The sequence below is a fragment of the Megalops cyprinoides genome, chromosome 6, assembly GCF_013368585.1.
Source record: "Megalops cyprinoides isolate fMegCyp1 chromosome 6, fMegCyp1.pri, whole genome shotgun sequence".
NCBI classification, from domain to species: domain Eukaryota; kingdom Metazoa; phylum Chordata; class Actinopteri; order Elopiformes; family Megalopidae; genus Megalops; species Megalops cyprinoides.
In genome coordinates this window covers 18,630,378-18,644,985 of record NC_050588.1, presented here as the reverse complement: position 1 = coordinate 18,644,985, position 14,608 = coordinate 18,630,378, and the positions used below count along the sequence as shown (strand labels likewise).

Sequence of the window (14,608 nt, the reverse complement as noted above, 5' to 3'; positions counted from 1 at the left end):
GAATTTTGCCTCTCATGTGGGAAGACAGCAGTGGAGACCTTTCACCCACTTTTTGAAGGAGGCCTGTGCCAAACCTGCAAGGTAGGAGCAGCACTTTGAAGTGACTTTTGAGGAATGTATGCGCAGCATGCTCGGGCTCCCCTGGGCTGTTTCTCATGTTTACTCTGAGGGAGAGGATTTCTCGGAAGTGGAACTCGGGGTGAAGGGCATAAAGGCCAGTGCCACTAACGGGGATTGTGGGTAGATATTAAATATTCAGAGGAGCTTGAGCTTACTGAAAATAGGCCAGAGAAGGTCAGGACTCAAGCAGCTTAGAAAAGGAGAACATTTCCCATCTTCACATTAACCAAATCTAAAACAGGCCTGTGACCTCTAGGATGCATATACTTCATGCATTCATCTTTGCAGCTGCAGCTGATCTTCACACTTGCATCATTGATGCCATTTTCCTGAGAACAGGTATACAGAGCAGTGCAAGGGATGACAGTCTTATAGCCTCAGGGCTAGAATGACACTACCAGCATGTCATTGGTGAAGCAGCTCAACCTGCATCTCTTTTAGTGTAGTAAACATGCTATTCCCTGTGTCTGTCCCAGGATGCATACTTGGAGATCTCCTACATGTACGATGACGACGGGTACCAGTCCTACTGCACCGTGTGCTGTGGGGGGAGGGAGGTGCTGCTCTGCGGAAATGCAAACTGCTGCAGGTGAGCTGTGCTGGGCGGGGCAGGGAGACCGCCTCTTGAGAAACACCGACCTGAAAACTTTGTCCATCTCTCTTGGGAAAACTACAGAACACTGCAGAGGAACTCTCAGTGTCTCAGGACTCCGTTCAGCCAGACCCTTTAGTACCTATATATACTGTATCAGGGATAAATACGACACCGTGTTACCCACTGAAGCAAAGTCACTTATACAGCATGATGCATTGCTATGATTAGTATTACCACTACTATTACTGCTAACTCTTAGGCTGTAAACCTGTTGGCCTCAAGAAGCATACTTCATTTGTCAGCAGCTCAGTCTTGCATACCTTGTGGGTAATGATTTGAATAATTGGGAGAATTGTTGCATGGGTCAGTATCTTCAGACATTTCTTCTAGGAGAAGGAAGAACAGTAAAGTTGTTTTGGTTTTATTTGGCCCAATGGAAAGAGAGAGAGAGGGCAAAAAAAAAATTAAGGGCAAAACATTCCAACGTCTACAGATTTACTCTATGGCTGTTGAAGCGTTCCTTTATGGCTCCAACGGCTTTAAGCTACAGCTCCTACAGCTTCACTGTACGGCTCTTACAGCTTTACCCTACACCTCCTTCAGCTTTATATTATGCCTGTTACAGCTTTTCCTATACTTCCTACAGCTTTATCGTATACCTCCTACACCTTTACCCTATGGGTCCTACAGCTTTACCCTATGAGTCCTACAGATTTATACTATACCTCCTACAGCTTTACCCTATGGGTCCTACAGCTTTACCCTATGGGTCCTATAGCTTTATCCTATACCTCCTGCAGCTTTACCCTATGGGTCCTATAGCTTTATCCTATACCTCCTACAGCTTTACCTTATGGGTCCTATAGCTTTATCCTATACCTCCTACAGCTTTACCCTATGGGTCCTACAGCTGCGTGTGGTGCATCAGTGGCACACTGGCTTTTCTCAGAATGCTCACTACACTTCCAGTAACGGGTCACGCTTGATGAGGGACTGAGTTGCCATTTCAGATGATTTGAGTTAGCATGTCAATAAGCAGATGTAAAATGCGCAAAATGAAAAAGAAATACTACAAGTTCCTTTAGGTGTTACATCCACACCCAAAAATGCATGTATACAGGTACATATACACTGATAGTCACCTGCACATGCATGCATTCACACATACTAAAATGCTCACAGGCACACACACACACACACAATCGATCCAGTCCAGAGATCCTCACCACTCTCCCCATGCAGGTGTTTCTGTGTGGACTGCCTGGATGTGCTGGTGGGCGCAGGGGCGTCTGACAGGGCACGGGAGCTAGACCCCTGGTTCTGCTATATGTGCCAGCCTCCACAGCGCTACGGCGTTCTCACACGCAGGCATGACTGGAGCGTCAAACTGCAGGAGCTCTTCATCAACGACAATGGCCAGGAGTTTGTGAGTGCTGGTTACAACAGTAAAACTTTATGCTACACTGTATCTACAACACTGCAACACTACACTATTGTATACAGTGAAGTGTACAACACTACACTATAGCGTACTCAACAGCAATGCAACAACACACTATGCTATGTTACAATGTATCAACACTACTAGTACAATACACTACAGTACATAGGGCATACATCAGTAATGCCACACTGCAATACAGTGTCAACAACGCTGAAACACTATGCTACTATATTACCCCAGGAGAGCCCCAAGATCTACCCTGCCGTCCCAGCTGAACAGAGGCGCCCTATCAGAGTTCTCTCGCTGTTTGATGGCATTGCTACAGGTGAGCAGGCATTTCCCCACTTCTCACCTCACATCCAGAACCCACTCCTACACTGCATTATAGAAATGGGTCATATTTACCCACGTGGTGTGCACTATATTCTGGATGTTGCAGTCTGCTGAAACACATTCTCCCTTTGTCTGTTTTCTCTCTCCCTCGTGTCAGGGTACCTGGTGCTGAGGGACCTGGGTTTTCGGGTGGAGCTGTACATCGCCTCTGAGGTGTGTGAGGACTCCATCTCTGTGGGGGTTGTGCGGCACCAGGGGAAGATTCAGTACGTGCACGATGTGCGGAACATCACCAGGAAGAATGTGAGTGCCTGTCAACTCTCACCTCTGTGGGAGATGGGGCCATGGGGTGGTATGGCTTTAGAGGTTGTTGTTATGTTTATTTTTATCATTCTTTTGTGTTGAAGTCATTTTACCTCATTTAATATTTGATGCTGGTTCATTGCAGTTTTTTCGGTTGCGCTTCATCTGAAGAAGGAAAATTTAGATTATGTGCAGGGGACTGAAAGCATGAGAAAAACAAGAAAACATTACAATGTGATTTTCAGATTCACAAATACAAACACAAACGCACACACAGACACACATGCACTTACGCAAACACACAGTCATTTTTTCTTTCTTTTAAAAAGTGACTTTAAGCACCAGTGCTTTCTGTCTGTGGACTCTGAGACAGTCACACATACACCTTCTGCTGCTTCTCCAAGAAAGTGTGATGTTAGTTTGAAGAAAACACTTCCTAATTTAAATAGAACCCACACCATCTACCCTTTGACCCAAAGGGTGTGAGGCCTCTTTGTGTCTCTGTGACCCCCAACCCCCCCAACTCCGTGCGGTGGACCCCATAACTACATAACTTTGTAAAGGATGTAGTTTCTCTGGTGTTAATCTACCTATCATACTACAATTATAAGACTATGTTTTCAAGTATCCTTTCTTAAAGTAGAAAATCTATTGACTCTTTGATATTTCCAGGATAATAATGTTAGGTAATTGTCACTATATTAGATTTTATATTAATCCAGTACAAGTTACATATCTTGCAATTCTTATCATGTTATCCATTTATGCAGCTGGAAATTTTCTGAGGAAACTCAAGTACCTTGTACAACAGCAGTGGCCTACCAGGCAATCACACAACAGTCTCTGAGTTACGAACCCTGTTCCTTACCATTATGCCACACTAACCAGGACCTTCCCATCAAGTGCTCCTCCTACCCTGGTTCAGTGTCTCTGATGTAGATTTTATGGTTTATGTTAGGGAGGGGAAAATGAATATCACAGTTGGTAGGAGGCCAAAGGGCTGGATAGGGGTCCAAGAGTAAAGGCAGGGGTCATCCAATGGACTTGAAGAGAACGCACTTGTTCCAACTTGGCCAAGACCTGCAGTACCCTGAAACTGACACTCTGTGGTGCTGTTATGTCAAACAGATTGCAGACTGGGGCCCATTCGACCTGGTGATTGGTGGGAGCCCATGCAATGACCTCTCCATTGTAAACCCTGCCAGGAAAGGCCTGTATGGTAAGTTGGTCCACTTCTTGTAGTCAGGGGCCTGTGCTGATTTGACATGACATGGCCCAAGAAGAGAATTCTGTCGCTATTCAAAATTATCATGAATTGATATTGCCCTGACAAATAATACTGATAGAAGAAAATAAAAATATAACCTAACTGAACAAGTTGTCTCTCATATATCAAATTAAAAGAATAGTGGCAGCACAAAGTCAGTGTCATCTGACATGACAAATACCAATTTGGATTCAAGTTTTTCTGTGTTAGTCTTGTCAGAGTGGCTCACCATTCTGCTGTCCTCCTCAACTGACAGTGGCGTCACATAGTGGTGTTATTAGTAACAAAGCTGTTCAAATGGCTGCAACAATGCAACCAGCATTCAAGAGGGGTAATGCTAGTGAAACGTACAAATTCTACTGCTGTGATTTTTTTGGGAAAATGTATATATTACATTCTAGCCAGTTGAAATGTAAGTCAGAAGGTAACTTGATTTTACAGTATATTCTGAGAACCACAAAACATCTGATTTCACAAAATCATATACTACAATATGTCATTTCTTGCTGATATGATAGTAATATCTTCGTTTTTACTAATAATTGTAATAGCAATAAAATAACATATATATTATCAAGCAACAGATAAATAATGAAATAATAATAACAGGAACAGAAGTCTTGCTCTGTAAGCATACTCACTGCTCCTCTCGTCTCTGACAGAGGGCACAGGGCGGCTGTTCTTTGAGTTCTACCGGCTGCTGAGCGCGGCCAAGCCCAAGGAGGGAGAGGACCGCCCCTTCTTCTGGCTGTTTGAGAATGTGGTCGCCATGGGCGTCAGCGACAAGAGGGACATCTCTCGCTTCCTGGAGGTGAGAAAAATGCACTCATCACATACGTGCACACACTGAGCATCTCGACACATATATACATACACTGACACTCTCCTACATACAAACACGCTGTCAATCTTCCGTACACACCCAGCATGTGTCTCATTCTGTGACCGTTCTGTCTGTTTGTCACAGTGTAACCCCGTGATGATCGACGCCATTGATGTGTCGGCCGCTCACCGGGCCCGTTACTTCTGGGGTAACCTGCCCGGTATGAACCGGTGTGTGGAGTCGCCGCCAGAGCAGGGCATTGTAGGCCTACAGAAAACCAGTCTGTCCTTTTCTATCTTCAGATGGCTTTATTACAGTGGCCAGTTTGATCACAGTACCCCTGGCATGAATAGTATCCGCTGAATGATATCATTTAAGGAAAGGATAAATCTAAAGAAAATCTTTCAGCCTCTGTGATCGCATCCCATTATATAAGTAGTTACAGGTTTGTGGAAACGGAAATGCTTTACAGACGTCTGGATCCTACACGTGCAGAAAGCTTTTGGTTTTTTGGATGTTTGAGGACTGTTTTTCTTCAGAGAATTGTTAGCCTGTTCTCTCCCCCCTTTTACTCTTTCAGACCCCTGTGTCCCTCTGGGACAGACAAACTCCAGCTGCAAGACTGTCTAGAGCATGGACGTATTGCCAAGGTACAATGGGCATGACACCTCAGTGACCATTTGGTCAGTCTCTATCACAGTGGTATCTAGCCCATAACCTGTGAGGTCCAGAAGGACCTGCTGACCTAATTCATGGGTGGATTAGGAGTTCCACCTAGTCTGCACCAAGGCTGTTAACTTTGCTGAAAGACTATACCAAATAAACACAGAGCGTTCAAATGAATAAGGACAGTTAACAGTGTCCTCCTGTGTGGTGATTGGTTGGAGGATATACGGCTGTGTTTAGCAATGCCACTGTGTTCTCTTGTGTGAGAAAATGTCTTACCTCATTTTGATTGTTATTCAGGTGCACCTCTTACCCAAGTTATTATGGAAAGCTACAATAATGATAACTAGATGTCTGTGGATGTACGTGTATATAAATTATAGATTGGTTAATTCTTAAGTTTCTCTGTGCAGTTGATTGTACATTTCATGAAGTCTGTTAAACTGTATCTCTGTCTCACTGTCTCTCTGCATTTGTGCGTGTTTGTGTATCTGCATTTGTGTGTATCTCTGTCTGCATGTGTGTGTGTGTGTGTGTCTCCTTCCATGTCTGCAGTTTGGCAAGGTACGCACCATCACCACACGCTCCAACTCCATCAAGCAGGGCAAAGACCAGCATTTTCCAGTCATCATGAATGGAAAGGAGGACATACTATGGTGCACAGAGATGGAGAGGTAAGCCCCATGTCCCCTGACCTACAGTACATCTGCAGAGTCAAAGGTCAAAGATCAGAGTAAGAATTGGTTCCAGTCACTGAGTTGGGAGAGTTGTGTCATGCTTGTCAATTCAAGTTCTAAAGTGAGCCCTTAAATTAAAACATGATTAAATAAAGGGCTCCTGAGTGGCTCAGCCAGTAAAGGTGCTTGATGTGTCAAGTGCAAGGATGAGCCCTCATGGCCTTGGTTGGATTCTAGCCGTGTCATCAATCAGTGATAACCAGGAGTCTACAACAGCAGAACAGATGAGCATCATTATGCCAGGAATATAGAGGTGGATAGATAGGCCAAGGGTTTGACTGATCCACTCCTCATTAGCAATCCTCACTGGCCAATGGGGTGCCTGCAGTCTGCTTGTAAATAGCCACGCATAAAATGTCTTCACAACTCACATCTGTGCAAGCTTGGCTTGGGGACTGTGGTGTGTAAGGAAGCAGCAGCTACATCATGTGTTTTGGAGGATAGCGAGTGTTTGGATGAACCCATCCTAGACTGGCAGTTGAAGGTTGCAGGAAAGAGATGGCTGGTCTATGACACAAATTGGCATTCCAGATTGGGAGAAAATGGGGCAAACCATGGGACTTTACAAATAAAAAACCCTGAGCATATAATATAATTCATTCAAAACAAAAATGTATTGCCTGTATTTTGTATTTCACATGGTACACTGTCATAATTACTTTTTCAATAGAAAGTAAATTCTGATCAGCAGGTATTACATCAGCCCTGAGAAACTTGAGATCTGAGAATACACATTCAGTGGATATGAAAATCCCTGACTATTACTAATGAAAAGGTTTATTTTTTTTTTGCATGAGTGACCGCAGCTCTGGTAACCCTGTATGTGTTAGCACACCGCTCCCAGGATGAGTCTGGCCCCTAAACCCTCCTGTGATGTTTGACTCTCCCCTAGGATCTTTGGGTTCCCTGTGCATTACACAGATGTGTCCAACATGGGCCGAGGTGCCAGGCAGAAGCTGCTGGGGCGATCATGGAGCGTCCCAGTGATTCGGCACTTGTTCGCCCCCCTGAAGGATTACTTTGCCTGCGAGTAGCACCCCCTGACACTCACCCCAATGCTGAAGAGTCATGCCCTCCTGGCCAATCATTTGCACAGCTGGGGGGTGCAGCAGAGAGGCATCAACCTTTCCAGTGCCATTTCGTCCAAAACAGGACACACATTATTTCACCCTCCTTCGCATTTTCACACATCATGCCTGGTTTTGCTTGTGTGTTTTATGGTAGCAGGCCCAGGGTCATCCCTGGCTGGTCAGCTGTGCACCCCACAGAGGAAGCAACAGGTGTGTGACAGGAAGAAGGCCATGTTGACCACTACCATGGCAACTGTGTCAGCCACATTGATTGGCTATGTCTCACATCAACAAGATTCAACTGCAGTTGTCAGATGTTGCCTTTGTTTTTTTTAAATCCTGAGATTTAATTCTGAGTTTATCCCATAGACTGTTGAGTTAGAAATCTATGTTTGTGTGTACATTTACATACATACACATCAGGATTTTATCTGTGTTTACAAGATTTACACATTTGCTAAGATAAATATTTTTACATTTTTTTGGCACAAGAAACAAAGTGTCATAAAAGCACAAGCATTAAGAAGTTTTTTTTAAGATTCTGCAGTCATAGTAAATTACTGAAGTAAAGCAAGAACAACTTTTAGGGATATTTGCTTTTTTCCCCTATTTACATAGTATCAATATTTTAAAGTTCACAGAAATATACCTTTAATCATTGTGAGGACTTAACTCCATTATGCCAAACAGCAAAAATACTCTATCAATACTTGACAAAATATTTAGCATAACAGGTATACTGATGCAGGTGAAGAGTGAATGTGGTAGGTTTGATCAATGCATTGAAAGCTTAAATCAGCAAATTGGTGCTTGTCATCTTGCAAACATTTTTATTTTTTCAATTCTGAAAAATCAAAAACAAATTAAAGCAGTTCTGTCAGTTGTCTCCAAAAGCACTACTTTTCATGGTTGATTTTATTGTTTTGCTCTGGTGCTTTCTTTACAATTTCCTGTTAAACTGTGTCTTTAACCTTAATTGACTGAACTGATGTTAATAACAAGGCCTTAGTCCAAAACTAGTGAACACAAATCTTTCTTTTCTTTACTGTTTGTAAAACTTTTTTTATTATTTACTGTAATGTTTCCTAGACACAAAGTACTGTATTTGATCACTGTTTACAATGTTTAGACTTCCCTCTCAAGCAGAGAGAAATAGCTAGGAAAAGTCTGACTGAAGTGTATTCTCTTCAGTTTAGAGATAATTAAAATCTTGGATGGAAGTGGCATTTCTAATGTAACGGTTCTGTCTCCTTATAGGAACTATACCTCAGTTTTTTATTGTTGTTAGACTTTTTATATTCTGCTGCAGTCGATATGAAAGTGTTGCATATTTATAAGCAAGCTTTTTAGGTGGGAAATTTAAGACATGCTGCAAAGCAATTCAGATACTTCTAAAATCAATGACAATTGCTATTTGGGATTAAGCACACATTTTTTAATCATTTTTTAGTTAGCAGCTTTGACGATGTGTCTTACTTTGATATATTCTTATACTCCTGATTTTATACACTGGTATATAAATATAGAGTACTGTTTTATGTGTATTTCAAAGTAGTCAAGAAATGTTTAACATTTGTAACAATATAAAAATGTCATATTGCTTACATCATTTTGATCATGTTACAATACCTTCTAAACGCTGGAATTTTTAACCCAGTTTTTGCCTTTTATTCTAAGAATAAAACTTATCAAAGTACAACCAAGGCTCAGTTTGGGAGAAATAACCTGCCAGTTTTTACTGTTACAATTATTATTTGTAATGTATGTCCTATGCCTGTCTGCTTTATGAAAGACCAGCGGCTGTGAATGGTCCTTATTGAAAAATATAGTTGTGTGGTTGCAACCTCAGCCCTCAATAAAGCTTATATGAAAATATTTTTGTGTATTTGTATAGTTTATGCTTAACATACTTTTGGGACCAAACAAAAACATACATGATATACAACAGTGTGTGGAAGTTATGAAAAAATGAAATAAAAAAGATCTTGAAATTGTCCCCAGAAATGATATTTAAATTGGTGCAATCAATCAATTTACCTGGAATTGGCAGGTGAGATATGGACTGGGTAGACCTATGGAGGAGCTACATAGGCATATCTACAAATGCACAGCTTTAAGCAATAAGATGAAATTGGCAGTGTTTTTCTTGAAGAGCAATAAAAACACTACTGATTATCTGCTATAGCATTTTCATGTCAATAATATATCCTCATAAAAAACGAATAAGGTGACGCTTATACAAAATTGACTACGTTGCTATGACGCCATTTTACCTTCTGAAAGGGCACGTCACATGTGTGATGGTGGGCGCAGTAACCTGACGTAAAGGAACTACATACACTACATCCAAATAAGAAAGGTCTTTATCGAGTTTTAAAATGTATTTCCTAATTTCAAATTCATCTTTTAATTGGGGAACAGACAAAACATTGTAACCTCTCTAACTAGGCTAAATGAACTTCAACAGATCACTGGCCTAATCTTTGAAGTTTGGTCCGAAATAAACCATGCAATGACTGAAGCGTTTTAGCGTTTCGCGTATTTCACACAAATACACAGTCTACACGATCTACAGCTTTCAGCGAAAGTGCTTTTATGAAAGCAAGAGACTGTCATTTTTGGAATACGCACACTGAATCCATGCTGATGCACATGATAATAAAAACGCAAAATACGCGGTATATGTTCAAAGTCGTCCTTGTGCATAAAATAATAAATTCTGCCTAGTTCTAAACATCGCAAATGTGGACATAGTCTTTATTAATCGCATTAAAGTAAAAAAAAAAAAAAAAAAAAAAACGTTACTTTGCACCATAAGTGCACCTCAATGGTGACAAGTTTTGGGGATGAAGAACCAATCTCACCGTTGAAGATACTATATCCTCGCCGCCATTTTATATTTCTCGACGAAACGAGCAGCGCCATATTAGTCGTGAAGGTTGCCTTCACCGTATTAAAATACAAATATATACATATATGAAATAAATATACAAAACACTGACCTGCGGTCATTAATTTATGGAAAGCTATCTGCACCAGGACGTGAAATAATTGATGACCTACGAGAGTTTGGGAGTGCACTACTGGATTACTCCCCGATAAACCAAATAAAGAAAAACGTTATGAAGCATATTGGGCAAAATGAGCGTTACCAAAAGATTTCTTGTCAATATGGCATCCAATTTACAAGCTAAATGTAAACCATTTCATGTGGGAGAATAGCTACCTCAGAAAGATTCGTGGCAACTCATGGATTAGGCTACATTCAATTGCTGACACCAGAATTTTTGGATTTTATTCTTCTACCAATGGTCAAAATGATAGAAGATCAGCAGGGAAACAACACCATTTTAGGCTACTCCACAGAACTTGCGTCATTAGCATGTGATGACAAGTGGAACGATAAAAAGATTAATGTAAAAGTATTCTAAACAATAAAATGTGGCACTCCATATGCGCTTTACGTGGTTTCCAAATACCTATGTTTATCTTGAAGATTAAAAATGTAATCCGGCTATTTACATTAATGTCATGGCCTTCATTCAACGTAAAACATGTGGATGCCACAAGTTAAGACCGTCGCCCATGATTAGTTGATCAGTCCCTCAACTTTATAATTCTGCCTGTAGCTCCAAATAGAGAAACAGTTTGAACCCTCATCCACATATGTAGACAAACATATGTCTGTCTAATTAACAGAGGGCACTTAGCCTGATTTAGGCTACTTACGAAATAGTCTACTTATTTGCTGTTTTAGTAAATGTTCAAGTCTTTTGATCCGGTTGTCTGATGAGATTTTTATGTTTATACCTGTAAGGTGATTATAGTCGGGGGACAGAAAATGGGGAAAGGAAGTCGATTCCAAGTGTTCTCCTGCACCTCCCATAATTCAGCCCAAAGGGACAGCACTGTCACTATCACATTAGGTTCCAAAATTTTGAAAATGTTTTGCAATTTCTTCCAACCTCGCATTTTATACAGATTACGAAAAGGAAATCGGTGGGTCAGGCAGGGATATTAATTGGTAGCCCCAATGCCATGAAATAGCCTAGTGTAATTTTGCGGACGAATTCATGAATTGATATCGTTTTATGGAATACTAGCCTACTCCAATTAGGCAGTATCACTTTCCTCCATCCAACCATCTTTATACACCCTATCAGGTCGCTAGGCTGTGGCGCCATATTTGAAGTGAAATCTGAAAGGAATGATCAGTGAGATGATGGCCGTAAAGTAACGTGCACAAAATTGACAGGCCAAGATATGGTTGTATCACCTTATAAAATGACAATTTTACCACATTTAAACGTAGCCGACATGAATTTGGATATTAGGCTAGGCTATTTGTTTGTGGGGGAAAATGTAATAAACTATTTTGAATCACATCGATAATTTCGTCGTTGGGGAAAACAAGGTGCGACTATTGAGTTATTAAATGCACGCTTGGGAGCTTAGAATTCTGTTCGTGTAGGGTCAATGTAACTAGAACGAAGCTGAGATTTCATCGTAACTTTCGATCTGTTCCGATGTGGACGATGATCAAGGCATAAATTGGTTGGTTATAGTCAATTTATATAAATCCTCACAGTATAGGGCTACATGGTCCCTACGATTGTGAGACATCGTTACTAATAAAGTCAAAATGTTGTAATGTACAAACTAATTGCCACCGTTAAACACCACGTTCTAAGCCGACGTAAGTAACGCTGCACGTCCAAACGCCTTCTGCCTCGACGCCATTTTGTGTTTTGCAACAGATTGTAGCCTATGTCGCAGCGCCAAATACCAATGGCGTGCTAGATGCGAGTATACCACCATATGAACTGTATGCAGTAGGCTATTAATAGGTCGATAGGCCTACTGCACTAACATATGGAGTTTACATAAAGATGCAGTATCTCCTTGTATATGTATTGGGGTATTGATTTATAGCCTATCGAACCGACATCGGTTTGGGAAATAACATTTTAAGAAGAACGTAGTGGGACACTGCGGCTTATCGTAAAGCACACATGAGAATAGGCTACTTTTTTTACCTTGGTAAAAGATTTTCCAAAATGTCTCAGTATGTCTGCAACAATAACTGTTTGCTGTTCAGGTGCACTAATTCTTTGTAAAACATCGGTTAATTGTTACGGCAAGTGGCAGATTAGCGACATCACAAATCCAGATTAGAAATCCCTCTAAAAGTTAAAAAAAAAAAAAAAAACTACAAAATTGACAGTTCTGCTGTTAGTCTTTTGTTATCTTAAAATCGTCGGTCGGTCACAGCAATGTAACCATGCAGGTAAGGCAATAGGCTAACGACAAAATGGTCGCCGTAACTGGGGGGAAGGGGAGGAAGAACAAAGAACGACTGCTAGTATTCACGGCTACAATACTGGGAAACGTGAAAGCACACTAGGCTACTTTAAGCAAGGAGTATAAAACGAGTACAAACGCAAGTTAAGCAATGTCTGGTAAAAAGTTCGTTGTGGCCAAATTCTTAAATTTATATTTTGCATAACAAAATAAAGCCTTGACAGATTTCTGCGGAAAGCGTAGATGGGCAGAGATGTAGCTAAAACTTACTTTAGCCTACACCTTAGGCCTACAGTTTCCGATTATTTAATGGGCATTGGTTTAATGGTTTTTTGTTTGTTTTTGATGTGATATCAGTAGGATATGGAACAACTAGGCTATAGGTTGACAAATTCGTTGTGACATTAAAAGCCGACGATTTGAGATATTATAAAGTTAAGTCTGTTATGCCTTAAATCTAAGATTTTCCAAAAAAAAAAATTAAGAAAAGCGTCATGGGAAATGATGAGTTTTACTTGGAAATGCTACAGGGCGAAAAAAAACTTAATCGATGAAGTCATTACAAGCGTGCACTTGTTAATAAAATTTAACAAACGATTAATCTTCCAGGTTAACAAGTCTAACCGGTTAACTTGGATTGTTTACAGAGATCATTGTGCAAGTTACTTCGATAAACATCGATAAACAGTTGGCCTCACAACATGTGAAACATACTGAATAAAATTGTAATAACATTTGTTTGGTGGTCACTGGGTAAATCGTAGGCTATGTAGCTACGATCTAAGAGGAGTAGCCTACCTGCGCTCTGCCGCTTGGCCTAGCGCCGGATTCCTCCCAACGTGCCAGCCATACATCTGCAATCGAACATGGTCGACCATAAACTGGCAAGTTAGATTTATTTGTTGTTACCTGTACAGCATTATTCTTTGTAATTACATGAAAATGTTGACAAAGTTACTGTTATCTAGCATGTATTTTCATGACATTTGAGTTTAACTTAGACATCTGTCTAAAGTTACGAATCGTCCTTCGGCGTAATAGTTCAGGACTGTAGTGTTATAATTCTGTAAGTGTATGTATAAATGTATGTATAACAATATGCATAAATATTGCATAATAACTGGTAGTGGAGTCACAATTACTGGAGTGAAATTAACACATGTAGCTACTAGACAGTCTACAGAGGCAAGGGGGACGACCATACACTCAGTCGACCAATCCCAAAACTGGGGCAAAGACTGGATCACTAGGCCGTATGGACGTCACATGGGGGTGTAGGCTACTAGTAACTAGATTGATCAGTAGTTCCAGCGCCGGGTGTAGAACGTACCCGGAACAAGGCGAAGGAGAGGTAGGTGACGCGTGGTTAATATTTTAGACATAACTTGTGCCGATGCAATAGTCGCTTTGTTCGAGACAGTATCCTCTGCTTTCGTTTGAGTTGGCGGGAGCGTTTGATTTCGAGTCATCATTTCAGCCATCCATTCAATGGTAATAGCCTGGAGAGGCACAAAGGCTCACTAGTGATCAAGATGACACAAAGACAGAAGGATTTTACATGCAAACAATGAAGAAAAGAAATATTATCATCACTGACAGCATATTGAGTAATAACGATAGCTTCCTTTGGTGGTTGTTACGTACACTCATACATTACTATCGCCATGCATTGATGGACTTTCACAAATGATCACCAGATTGCTAGCTGGTTAACCATCTACTGCGTACACCTAGCATTGTGTTTGGTTAGCTGGCCAATCTATCGCTAGCCTACCGGAGAAAGATAATCTTAATTCTGTACATAGAGAACCGAATCGGGTAAGTTACCTAGTATTTCCGTACTCGCTCCTGTCTTACAGTAAGTGTGGCTAACAACATCAAACAAGGTTGTTACGAGGTGCCGGGACCCTTTTCTGAATTGAGGTATCGTAGCATTCAAAACAACGGAC

General features: G+C 41.0%; 1 protein-coding gene across 1 annotated transcript in view; it reads left to right on the top strand.

The window, feature by feature from the left end:
- Window positions 1-7,334, top strand: part of LOC118779009 (DNA (cytosine-5)-methyltransferase 3B-like) — a 31,234-nt gene extending 23,900 nt beyond the window's left edge. The window contains exons 12-22 of the mRNA XM_036530828.1: window positions 2-81; window positions 597-709; window positions 1,958-2,141; window positions 2,400-2,484; window positions 2,650-2,795; window positions 3,924-4,014; window positions 4,725-4,873; window positions 5,030-5,115; window positions 5,466-5,535; window positions 6,107-6,225; window positions 7,181-7,334. Of these exons, the coding sequence (XP_036386721.1) occupies window positions 2-81; window positions 597-709; window positions 1,958-2,141; window positions 2,400-2,484; window positions 2,650-2,795; window positions 3,924-4,014; window positions 4,725-4,873; window positions 5,030-5,115; window positions 5,466-5,535; window positions 6,107-6,225; window positions 7,181-7,322 (1,265 nt within the window). The 3' untranslated portion in view covers window positions 7,323-7,334. The remainder of the gene's footprint in view (window position 1; window positions 82-596; window positions 710-1,957; window positions 2,142-2,399; window positions 2,485-2,649; window positions 2,796-3,923; window positions 4,015-4,724; window positions 4,874-5,029; window positions 5,116-5,465; window positions 5,536-6,106; window positions 6,226-7,180) is intronic.
- Window positions 7,335-14,608: the final 7,274 nt, after the last annotated feature.